Consider the following 13,084-nt stretch of genomic DNA (forward strand, 5'->3'; position numbering starts at 1 on the left):
ACTCCGCCACTAAGAGGCTAATGAGAGAGGAGCACATATCGCTCCCAGACACAATGGGTTCTCCGAGTGGTTCTCACTAATATTCATATCTATTTGCTACGTGGGTTAATCGCTCATCAGCATGACAGTGACTGGAGGGTACCAGGCAGTGTCAGTGGCAGTCCCTGTCCCTGTCCCTTTCTCGGAAGCCAGATAGATGCCGCTCCAGAGAACAGGCCTTTGCGGTTTATTAATTATACAACAGAATCAAGCGATTTGCAAGCAGGTCTTGGGCCATAAATTCAAAGCTCAGCTTAGATTTGCATTGCAAAAGTATTCGCAGAAACTTCAATTACAAAAAACCCAAGAGCGGCACGTGCCAACAGCCCATGCCCAGTTAAGCAAATGGGCCCACAGTACTATGTATATCTCTGTGGAAGTACGGGGTATACCTGCTCCTGCTCATCATCAATGTATATACTAATGGCGCGCCTAGCCCTGAGCATCTTTCAGTGGTTTGCTGCAAGTAGTAGAGGGTAGAGGGGGGGATAGCTCGTAAATAGTGGACAGAACGCGACCTTCACCCCACAAGACACAGACGAACGATCGTTGGACAATCACTTAAAGTTAGGAGCCACAACCAGTTGGAAACCAAAAGAACAAAAAACATACAAAAAGAAATAGGAACCAAACAACATACAAAATATGAGATACGCTATGATACGAGGAAGAGGGTAGGTAGGGGTAGGGGGTAGTATGGGGAATGTCTGTGTGGAAACCACTTACGTCAAAGGCATTGATGACTATCATTTTGGTAGAACAGAAATGACGACGCTGGGGAGAGCTCTTATCATTAGCGTGAGAGGGAGGAGGGTATGGATGCCGTCCGTCCGGACCCTCGCTCAATCTACATTTAGTGGATGTCTAACGGGCACGTCAATTGATTCGGCCTGCGCTCGCGATTTGATTTAGTGGCTAGTAGGATTATCTTTTTGGTCACGCACGTTACGCCAATATGAATATTAACTTTTATCTGGAAGCTGCTATCGAGACAGTTACGGGGTAACTATCTCTCCAAACGTGCACAGGAGAATCGCCAATTGAAATTATTCTTGAAGAGTGACTGATAAGAAGCAAGGGAAGTTCCTTATCTCATTTCCAGCGACAGTTATCACAGAGTGCCATCAATGGCAACGAAAGCAAACCAAACAACGCAAGGGAACAGATCAAACACACCCGGCAAAAGCGCATCGATAAGGCAAATGTCGGAGTCGCAATCAGGCGACGTGGGTCATTCACAGATGATTGAGCTTTTGATGAGTCGATCGGTTTTTGTTTTGTTTTATAAAATTCATCAATAGGAACCAGACCGCATGGCCGAGATGAGATGCCGATGGATTACCGGATGCAAGAAAGTGGCGAGTGGCGGAGAGTTGATTTATTGGTTTGCTTTCGTTGCTGATCTCTATTTTTGCACTGGCACTGGCACTGGCACACTTTCACTTGATATGTACGTTGGGGTGTTGGATGTTGGAGCTCCGATCGGAATAGTTCCTTTGCTATCGAACACGAAGAGCGGCTTGAGACTTGACAATTGCCCGGTGTAGCGTCGAAGCCCCCTAGAACCCGACTAAACAAATATTTCTCGACAAAAACTTGGAAGGTTGTTGGGCAAATGAATTTGATGTTTGAATTGCGAATGTGTGTATGTGTGTATGCGTGCGTGTGTGTGGTGCGGAGCGATAAAAGACAATTGGAGATGGAGACGGACAGAGACAGAGACACAGACGGCGGTTACACAGGTACAAAAACAGAGGCAGAGCACAGCAGCAGCAGCAACAACAGTAACAACAGCAACAACAGCAACAATAAATAGCGGCACAAACAATTCCCATACCCGAGAGAGGGAGAGAGGCGACAAGAGAGCTGCACTTTCTTTCAAACTCACGCGACAATTGTTGCTTGCGAGGGAGGAACGGGTAGGAGATTCAATTGTATGGTATCACATGGGCCTGGCCTGGCCTGACTTTACACAGACTTCACTTTATTGTTCTTTTGATTACACACAAAACACGTTTTGTTTTCTTTCTTTTGTTTTCCTTATTAGTTCCTCAATAATTTCTGTTGGTACGCGCAGAAAAACAGAAAACAATGACGAATGTGGAGCGCAGGCAACGTGTACAGCGGCGGCGCCAGAGAGCCAATCCAACAGTGAGAGCGATCAGTGGTGGCATTTGAGCTTTTTCAAAGCTATATCTGGCACATACAGTTTTTACAGTTCCATTTCGTATACAATTTATAAAATTCCTTCAAGTTTTATACATTTAGCATTCGTTTAAACACGATCAGTTTTTTTTAGCTTCCTATGTGTATATCTTTTCTGGATTTTATGGCTGCATAAGAAGTATCAAAACTGGTTTTTTGTGCCAGCACTGACTGTGAGAGAGAGCGACCAATTGGACAGCACCAAATGTGCTGTTGGCGCGCAAAAGCGCAGAGCAAGAGAGAGTGACAGATTGAGCGTTGTGAAGGGGTGAGAGAGACGTGCCATTCCAATTAAATTCCAGCAACCTTGCATATTGTGTATGCGTGTGTGTATGGGTCAAGTTCAGATGATAATGCACTTACATACATACATACATACATACATACGTGCATATGCATGTAAAACACCCAAAAGGAGGGGAGTCGGTGCGGACTTATTGGCGGTTTCATTTACAATTGTTTTGCCACCACTAATTACTCAATTACATTGCTGCACCGGTATCTATCTATCCCCGATCTTCGGCGATCCCGACGAACCGTTAATTGGCTTTGCATTATTTTTTGGGAAAGTGCTGCTGTTCATTGTATTGCCAATCGCAGATCTTCAATTAGCATATGCAAATTAACCGAGCTCCGAATTTGCGCTAAAAATGTGTGAAATTTTCTAGCTTAGCCACCCCCTTGGACATGTTTTTGGGAACATCACGAACAACACAAATGATCGTAAGCAATTATTAACTTGTTGTAGAGGGTATTATGATTATGATCAGATGTTTGCAAGCCAGCTATGGCAAGCATTGTCGGGTCTAGAAAATATATAGATTCCTGGATCTGTTCTGAAACATCACAAACTGTATATAGTTTTAGGATTTTGTGTGTTTTGTTTAGCTGCAAAACCCAGCTCAAGACAAAAACAAAGTAAACATCCCTAAATGATATGGCCAAAAATATCTTTGGCCTGATTTTCGAAACACTCTATGCCTTAAATTCCTATTTTGTTGACTATAAATCGAATTAGATTAAATCTCATTACTATGTGATGCGCGATTGCGCAAGCCAGAGATTATCTTAAGGCCAAGGAAGGGCTATAAAAATGTACGGATCAGCCAAAGTAAGCTTATGGTGCCGGGGTTCAAGCGTCGTCGCGACGCTAATTGATGCCACAAGACGTGGGGCCAAGTGAAAGAGGCGTCTTCTTTGAGCGTGAAAATAGTTGCAGAAAATTTTAATTACGCTAATCAAGTCTTTTACTTCACCTTCAACATTGCCACCTCCTACTTTTCTTTGCCTTTCAGTCGGCTGCCTGGCTTGGTGCCTTTGAGTCTGTGCGGGGCTGTGTTCCGGTTAAGCTTTTGTCGGCGAACCTTTTCCGCTTTGGTTTCGCTTTCCGCGTTTGTTTTTTGGTGGAAAACAACAATTTTCTGGTGACGCCACCTTGACAATTTTCCCTCCCCTCCGCAATTGTTGCTTCCCAGAGGCAACAGTGCCGTCTACACGGAAACAGAGGCGCCCAATGGGTTGTGGGTGTGGGTGTGCACCGCTCCAAAAACAATGGACACTCGAGTTATTATTAATTTACGCTGCTTTCGATTCGGGATGGGCGAAAAGTTGCTGCCAAAAAGGGATGCTTTTAACAGATAGTTGCAACAATTTCCGGCATCAATTACGTGGTCGTCGCAGGGTTGGCAAGAGGCGGGGGGCACAATTGTGCTGCTGCATAATGGAGAAAACCTTGATGGAAACTTCACGTAAGCCGCTTACGTTCTCGGTGTATTTCGGTTCAACAAAGAATACGAAAACTAAGCAAGGTCTTTCAGGTCTTTCATGAAACTCGAAATTAGCTTTCGATATGAGCAGGGCAGCAGCCCTGCCTTCAACCTGCCGCCCACTGTTGACTTCCTCTCTGACTGCCTCGTTCCTCAGCTTCGTCTTGCTCTGCGGCATTTTGCGGGGGCCAAGCCGCATCTTGCGGTGTGGATGGCGTCAAATTGGCATGCATATTTCATGGCCATAATGAACTGAGCAAAATGGATGGAGCCATCTCCATTAAAGCAATTGAAGCTTTAAGCTTGACGCCCACGCTGAACCGTCTGTTCTGCATCCTGTTTGGTGGGCGTCCTCTGTCAATGTCCATCGACAATTGTCATGCATTTTCCAGCACAGTAATTGCAATCAAGCGAGTACTCAAATTCCAATTGTTTATTTGCCAGGACAGGGTACGGGTCCAGGAGGGGCCAGGATCCAGGATCCAGGGTCCAGGGTCTATGGTCTAGGAATAGCTGAAATTCGATTTGCAATCCCAAAAATCACACTTGGTTGCCTCTGTGCACTGCACACCCGAACGAGTGACAGCCAACGATTTGGGGGCTTACGAGCCAGGACTTGGCTGCTTAGCAGCTTCATTCAATTTCAAATCAATCGAATAAGTGCGGTTCGGTTCGGTTTGTGACCAGTCAGCCATTTCTCCCGCTTGGACACTCCTCTGCTTGCCGTACCGCTCTGCAAAATGCTTTGCTAGTGAATCCCCAGACTCAGACACAGATTCATTATGTTTTCATTATGCCCATAGGACCTGTAGACACAACACCTCAGACAACACGATTTGAATAACAAATTGCAAGGAATGCAAGGGAATGCAGCTGCAAAACCATTTAATAATCCTTCGGCAAAACACTGTACACTGTACAAATCAGAGCAGTTTTCACCAAAGCTCTGATTAGAGAAAGATCCAGGATAGGTCTTTGAGTCAGTCCTTGCAGCTTAGCCAGCTGGAAGCAGATGCATTACCCTTCTGAAATCAGTCACGTTTTGTTCAATTTATGGGCAAAGTACCTTAAAAATAGCCTACCATTATTTTTCTACATTTTAGGCAATTGAGATGCGTAAAATTGAGCCATTATTTCGCATGCTATTGCTATGGCTGGCTAAACTGTGGCTGGCACCCCTCTCCGAGTGCAGAGGGCTACAAATATAAATCTGACCACTAGACGAGAGACGCATTCATCATACAAATGCCATCGCTCAAGCTGGCGCAGACGACGCAGATGGTGATGCAAAGCGGAGCTGGTTTCCAGGGCGCTTTTCCGTGCCACGTAAACGCTGCGTTACTTAACGGTCGGGTCGGGTCGGGTAGGGTCGGTAACCAGGGCTCCATTGCCATCAAAAATGGAGACCAAGTGCAGCCATTATTCTTGCCTTTGGCCCGCGCGTGGGCAGGGGCTGCTGTGGAGCGCATTATTATGTTTGCGTAGCAAATGTCTCATGGAGCTGAAACTGAAGCCAGAACTGGAAGAAAAAACAACTGCCACGGAGGAGCAAAAATTCTAACGAGCTGGCCGGATGTGCAGAGGCGAAGCCAAAGGAAACGACAAGCTCAAGAGAGGGGGGTGGGACTCACAGTGATAGAGGGTTGTGGGCGAACAAGAATGAAGAGGTGCGAAAAAATTCGAAAAAATGCGAAAAAATGCGAAAAAATTGTGAAATTTTATTCGGCATTCAATACTCCAGAACGAGGCACAAGCGAAGGCGCTAATGATGAGCAAATAGTCTCGTTAAAGATGTCAAACCGTCAAAAAATGCAAATGAGGTATGGAATTCCTCTTAAACAAAAAAAAAAACAGGGAGCTCCAGAAAATCCAGGATCTGTCTGTCAGCTCTCCAAAAGGACTGCTGTCTGAAGGGTCCACTAACGACCTGGTATCGATTCCGCCGCCGCCAATCAATTGCGATTATCATCAACAGCACGGATGCACTTCCCTTATGGAAAGCTGAAATATTCCTTAGGGATTTCTTGTGCTCAAGCCTGGCCTGCACATATACTTAACCCATACTGTTGGACACAAGGAACCCCCAGCGGACGCTGACTCTGCAACGCCCCTGAGCGGAATATGACACCTGAGAAGCCTGTGTTTGCTCCGCAGTACTCAGCAGTACTATCCCTTGGATAGTTCGTGTATCATTTTACTAAAATTTCAAGCGCATGACCTGACCCACCCAGAGCCTGAATACACATCATCGCACAAGGAACAAAACCCAGCTCCGATTCGATCTGGCAACCAATAAAACCAGACTATCCAGGGAAATCGAGTAATAATCAGATGTCTTTAAGAACTTTAGGAATTTACCAAGCCGAATGACAACAGTGTTCAGTGTTCAGTGGCTGCCACCGCCCCCCCCCCCACCTTTCACTTGCCAGTTGAGGGCATAGTTTATGGCTTGTAAGCCGCTTACCCTAATGGCTTTCACTGGACACGTTGTTTATGCCGCAGGCTTTGGCTGGCTGGCTGGCTGTGCTGTGCTGTGGCCGTGGCATCTTCAACATTTTCTGCACCATTAAATGCAACTCGAGTCGACGTCGCAAGGTTGAAAGGTTAAAGCCAGCTTTAACTACAGCTCCTCGTTAGGCCCCGAATCAATCTGCAACCCAAGTCGAGGCCGAGCCGAGCCGAGCCGGAGCCGGAGCCAAGCCAAACAAATGCGCCGCATTTGATTTGCAATCCAATCTCGCCGCTGGCTGCCGAGTCGCCTGCCAGCGCCAGCTCGCAGCCGGATTTCGTGAGAGCCCAGCCCAGCCCAGTCGAGCCTTAATGGAACCCTTAAAAAATATGCAGCCTGTCACTTTTGGCCCCGAAACGAAAATCCTTTTAAGAGTCGAAATGCTCGTCCACCTACCCACCTACCTGGCAGTGAGGGCCAATTACATGCAACTTCCTCTGCTGTTTGCTGGACGGTGCAGCAATTTTGGTGTCCACCTTTTGCTTGAATTTTCAGCATGGCACAATAAATGGCAGAACCCTCCGCATTACATTGAATTTCAGTGGGTTCTGCTTTCAGCAGGCTCCAATTACTTTCACAATGTCATAATCACACTTGGCAGACCGTTCGAGGCACGAACGGGCCAAGCACTTAGCTTTGTATCCCATCGAAGAATCCAGTGGAAGAGTGCGAACAGAGGGCGGGCGACGCAGTAATGGATTGCATTCGATCTGAACGAATTGGATTCCCAGTGCTTGGTGTTGCATTTACATATGGATGTCCCCACCCGGGAGCTGGGAGCTGGAAGCTGAGAACCAGACAGGGATGCATCCCCGTCTAAGCAGACGGCGTGTGCGTGTGTCTGGGACACTGACTGCCTGCCGACTGTAATGGAAACGAATAAATCCTGAATGGATCAGATACTTGCTGCACGCGTTGTCCCCGCCGATATGGGTGTGTGTGTGGAGGGAGCCTCATGTTGCAAGCAATAACAAAACAAACAAATTTCTATACAACACTTGTAGCGGGGAGGGGGGCTGGCAGTGGCACAAGAAAAGAAATGGCGGAATGGAGGACCATTATAATAGTTTACAACGCCTGCAGCAGGATGCGAAGGAGCTGGGTAGCTGGGAAGCTGGGAAGCTGGTGGAGAAATCTCCACTTTGACACTCGGGAGCCGCAACGAGATAAAAATGGCAGACATTCAGTAAGGGAGCAGCAGCAGGCCAGAAGCACAGTGGGGGCGATGGAGGCGGTGCCTTGTCTCGTCTTGTCCTGGGGTCGCATTCCCGGCATGCACAGACGCCGTCGAGGACGGCAAGGCCAGGCATTGCATATAAATGAAAGTGGGGAGCAGTGGCCCTACTCTACCCACGCACACTAACATCAAAATAGCATAAACAAGTGCATAGCTTCTGAGCAACTGTTCCAACTATAAAATACCTGCACTAAAATTATATTTTTCTTATGGACTCTTTTAAGTGGAATGCTAGTGAGAACGAATTTTCGACTGTGTGATACCCCTTAATCGAAAATCGACACTATTTATAAACCTCCATAAACCGAATTTCGCATGTATTTCAATAATATTCTAGTACTCAGACAAGATGCATTTCTCGCTGGCGAAATTTTTATATATTTCGTTGGCTGAAGAAAACCAATGAATGGAGAAAGCCACACCAATAACTGATATATCTATATGCTTGTGCGGAATCTATAAATCTATAGTAAATTCCATTTAATCGGCCTTCATTCGACTGTCTTAACTGGGTACATTTTTATTCATTATTGCATTTTTCTGTCTTGCTTGCCTCTATTTTGGCTGTGCCTAAGAGTTCGCTAGCGAAGCAAAAACTACTTATATATTTATCTAGTTCCCAGCTAAATACCATCGGTTGATGTCCAGCTATTATTCAGTACTTAGTTATTTTATGAGTATTTTATGCCTGTTTTCGGCAGCTAAAAATGTATCCTGTCTGAGAGTACTGGGTTTCATCAAGCAAAGGCTGATATCTCCTAGCTCTTATATATATGATCTCTTCCATCAATGTGTGTTACATACATTTTCGCGAACAGAGCATACCCTTGGGTTGGGGTAACGGGCATGGCAGCCTCGCTGAATTTAGACCATCTTAGTCGGTGTTTTTGCTGCAGTGTGTCTGGCTTATATGGTCTCTGATCCAGCTCTTTTCACATTCATCTGCCCGCTGAATTTATGCATTCTAGAGAGCTTTAAGTAAGCCTGGGGCGCGACCACTTAAAAAGTTGATAACTATGATTGGAAACTGCTGCTGCGACTGCGAACCAGCAAGACTCCACCCTCTCCACCCTCTCCACCTCTCCACCTCTCCACCTCTCTTTCTCTGTTATTGCACATCCTTTGCTCTGCTCTGCTCTGCTCTGTTTGTGTGTGTGTGTGCCCCGGAGGCAAGGGAAAGATGCAAATTGTCAATTTTTTTCGCTTCGTAGCGCAAAAGACAAAACGAAGCTGAGTAGAAAAAAAATTGGAAATGCAGACGGAAAAAGTTGCACTCTTGGGCTGTTTTGTCTGTTGTCGGTTGTCTGTTGCAAGCTTCATTAGATGTCGGAGTTACAACTGCGTGGGGCAGCCGAAAGTTATTTCGGGCGGCGATTGGGGCGTTTCGGTTGGAGTTTTAGTTCTAGTTTTGGTGTGACAGCAGCTGTCGCAACTGTGCCGCTCAATGGAGCTCCGATCTACCCTTCCCCGCCCCTACCATGAGCGATGATCGGTCCAGACGCCCCATTCAGACAATGGCAGACAATGGGAGACAATGGGTGGAAGTGCATCTCATCGCTGGTGCCGTATCGAAAAGATTTAGCCAGACAGAAAATTTAATTCATTTAGCAAACATTTTCAAGTTCAGCGACAGACAATGGGGGGAACAGAGAAAAGTTCCGATAGCTTTTTCAAATATTTATGTACATATGTATGCGGTGGGACTTCGGCTCTCCAATGCATTCGCACATATATTACGTATACGCCACCGTTCCGAACCGTGTGCCACAACGGAAAATTGTGCAATAAGCTCTCGAAAATGTTTTATCAATGCCAGAATTCAATGCGTGAAATCGAAAATAGGGAGCGTAAATATGGAAAAATTATCGTATAATAAATATGCGAGAACATATGGCTCCCCGATTAATCGGGGGCTCGTAGGGATAGCAGGTGGGTGGGTGTAGGGTGGAAATTAAATTGGAAACTGTCATCCCACTGGCGTGGAATTTATGCGTGGCAGGGACAGATAATTTACATATAATTGACTGCCCGTACAGGGCAGTCCGCTTTGTCCGCCGCCCATATGCAATTATCGGAGAATGTGGGGGGGGGAGGGGCACTTTTTCCAATGGAAATTCATGCACACTTAATGGCCACGCCTCTGACCGCAGACAACGGCTGGCCACACCCACTACGCCCACATCCCGTTGAACTGTTGAATGCGCTCGTTAAGGGGACCCGAATCTCAGCGCAAATATTCCTTCGCTTGCAAATGAATTATGCTTTTATTTTATTTCAGTTTGCAGTGCACTGCAGTCCCCCCGCCTACCCCTACCCCTACCCCTACCCCTATCCCTACTGTACCCACTGCCACACTATCACGCTCTCTGCTCTTGGTTTTCCCAGTTATTTTTCCTTTTTTCGTTGCGGTTTGTCGCATTTTAACATCCAGTTACGTGTCCATTCAAGTCCTGAAGAGTCCTGTGCAAGAACATTGTAAATTGAGCTCTGGCTCCTTCGTTTTCTTGCTTTGTTAATTTTTTTTTTTTTTGCTCTCTTCATGCAGATCTGAAGTGGTCCCTTCCATTTGTGGTTTTGTGGCGAAGCACTTTCGGAGTCATCCTTTCGTTTTGCATTATTCAATTAAATTGCATTCATCAGATCAAAGGTGCGTGGATGAGGAGGGACTGCTCTGCAGCGTTGGTTGCTGAATGAAAACTCTAATAGACTGCTGCCACTAGCCCGTGGCATAAAGAGTTTACTACATACACACATAAGTGAATGAAGTGGAACGAAGGGCAGGCATTCGCTTCGATTGAATTAGCTGTGCTTTAAAGCAAATTTTAATCAGACTTTAATTAAATGAGAAGCATAGAAGAGCCACCACCACAAGGCGATATTATTGAAACGCAACTACATAAAACTCTACTCGATGGAAACCTCTGACGCACCACGTAATATTTCACATAATTTATGCAGCAGCAATTTCTGTTTTCCTCCCCATTGCAAAAGGTTGAAAAATAAACAACAAAATAATAACAATTGAGTTGGGGGGGGAGACAAAAACAAAACTTTAGCAGCGACAAAAGACAGGCAATGCGGCAGTAAATTTGTGTGCCAATGCAAGAAGCGCAACAACTTCAGCGCAAAGTTGCGAAGCCGAAGGTACTTCGTGATGGGTTGGGTAGGTCCATTGGGAGGAGCTACCCTTCCTTCCAGGCAGCCAGGGACATGCGAGGGGAGCTTGCAAAACGGTACGTGAAGTTTGCCGTACATATTTTTACTTATTTTCATCTGAACTGAATTGAAAAGTTATTGCAAAATGAAAATAATGCGCGCACAATTGCCGGAAAAGTGGCGGCGTCCAAAAAAAAAAAACAAAAAACAAAATAATAATATAGAAATAATAATGGAAATTGTTTTAGCTGAAAGGGGGGCCAATGCACAATAGCAAAGTTTTTGGCTTGGCCCGAACAAAAAGCATTGTAAAGTTGTTAAGGGAGGAGCGCAGGACAGGAGCGCAGGACAGGGATCTGGTATCTGGTATCTGTTCTTACTGGTGACCCGGAGCAATACCATTTCCATTCCGGTTCCATGTGCACTCGAAAAGCGTAACAAATGGCCTCTGCCCAAGACATTTCCTGCTGTTCACTTAACTTAATTCATTCGGCACATAAATCTCACCTGGTTGAAAGTGCAGGCAGCAGCATGTGGGCAGCATGTGGCATGCCCGTGGGGCTGGGCTGGGCTGGGCTGCTGCTTTGAAAGGGAAATCTCATTAAAACTGCATGAGACTCGTGTGGCTGGAATGATTTGCCAGCATAGCACACAGCCACCCGTGGGTGCAACTAATTTGTTGAGTTTATCAAAGCGCGGGCTATACAGCATTATCCCCCAGATATATTTGCACTGCCTTTGCCCTGCAATCAATAGTGAGCATTCCGGAAGGCACATCCCATCCTGCCCATCCTGCCCATCCTGCCCATCGCTGGCCCATTTAATTTCATTTTTCAATTAGCAAAATCAACAGCGGAAAAAGGTGAAAACAATGCATTCACACGGCGAGCGTTTTAATTGCATTCACAGCCGCGCGCAACCAGTGAGAATTCTGTTTTTGTTTGCCCAATGGGAAATGCAATCAGCGACAACGACGAGCGACTGCCAAAGCGACACAGATAATACGAGTACAACTCTATATCCGATCTCTACATAGCTCAATACTCAACAAATGTTATCCGAGCAGAGCCGTAGGCAACTCCCATTCATTGCCCATTAGAGGGGGGCTTGTCTGACGCACGTAAGGTATATAAATTCTGTACACAGGAGAGACCAAGACCTCAAGTTGGATTAAGTTTGTAGCAAAAAAAGAGCAGCAGATTGCTTACACTTATAATTTAATATATTTAATATATTATATTTATATTTATATTTAATATATAATCTATATACATATATGTTCCTACAATATTCAACCTATAACTAGTGCTAGCATCCTCCACAGATTATCGGGGGGTATCTCATTGTCGAGCCTCTCGACCACTCGCCCGTCTCTGTTGATTATTTAATTTTAATTGTTTCAAACAACCGAAGCGGACATTATTAATGCAGAAAACGTGTTTGCCGCTCAATAAATGCATAATCCGTGGCAGAAAGAGTGACATGAATAGTTATTAAATTTATAAACATTTTTGCAGCAGAAGCCGCATAATTAGTTGGGCAAAATGATCCGCGCGGCCTGGTTGGTGGCACGAATGCGGAGAGGGTGCGTGGAATAAATTATGTGGTGCACTCCGGCCCGGTCTGGCGCCCGGCTTTTTTGTGGATGATAAATTATGGAGCACAGCAATTGTTAGGCTATAAATTCGAAATGAATGGCAATTGCCACACGCTGCATATATATATATATGTGTGTATATACTATATTAATAATTAAATTAATCCCCGTCGAAGCAAATAAATTTCACTGATTGTTTTGAACAAGTTTCGAAGCCGATTGGCTGGCTATCTGTTTGGAGAAGTGAATCCAGCCAGTGGAAACAGATAAGATGCGAGCCATGCTGCAAATACGAATCCAGGTCACTGCATCGCATCGCATCGCAGGTATGGGACGAGCTGGAAAATCAATTTCCATACAAGGCAGACCCGGCCAGACCGATTCACATCCACATTCACAGAGATGAAGCAGGAGTCGTGCAGTGCACTCGGCTGCACCCGAAAAGAGTGCGGAAAGAAAGTAGAGTTAAGGGGCGCCACTGCATGCTGTAATTTCCAGCCACTTACATCATCTAGAACAAGTTTGCAACTCCATAAAGTTCGTTCCCACGTCTCAGCCATTCATCCAATCCAATG

At 45.6% G+C, this 13,084-nt stretch overlaps 1 protein-coding gene across 6 annotated transcripts in view; it reads right to left on the bottom strand.

The window, feature by feature from the left end:
- LOC111070543 (calcium-transporting ATPase type 2C member 1) overlaps positions 1-13,084 on the bottom strand; it is a 41,045-nt gene that overhangs the window by 10,654 nt on the left and 17,307 nt on the right. The window contains exons 1-2 of one of the 6 annotated variants that reach the window (XM_022361160.2): positions 1,494-1,603; positions 766-1,102 (exon numbers count right to left, since the gene is read on the bottom strand). The exons of 2 other annotated variants lie outside the window; for them this stretch is intronic. In XM_022361160.2, coding sequence (XP_022216852.1) covers positions 766-789 — 24 coding nt within the window. In that variant the 5' untranslated portion in view covers positions 790-1,102; positions 1,494-1,603. Of the gene's footprint in view, positions 1-431; positions 500-765; positions 1,438-1,493; positions 1,604-1,927; positions 2,100-13,084 lie in introns of those variants that run through there. 3 more of the 6 variants (XM_022361161.2, XM_041591997.1, XM_022361159.2) reach the window with 3 other exon arrangements.

The sequence above is a fragment of the Drosophila obscura genome, unplaced genomic scaffold (genome assembly GCF_018151105.1).
Source record: "Drosophila obscura isolate BZ-5 IFL unplaced genomic scaffold, ASM1815110v1 contig_1, whole genome shotgun sequence".
Classification (NCBI taxonomy): Eukaryota; Metazoa; Arthropoda; class Insecta; order Diptera; family Drosophilidae; genus Drosophila; species Drosophila obscura.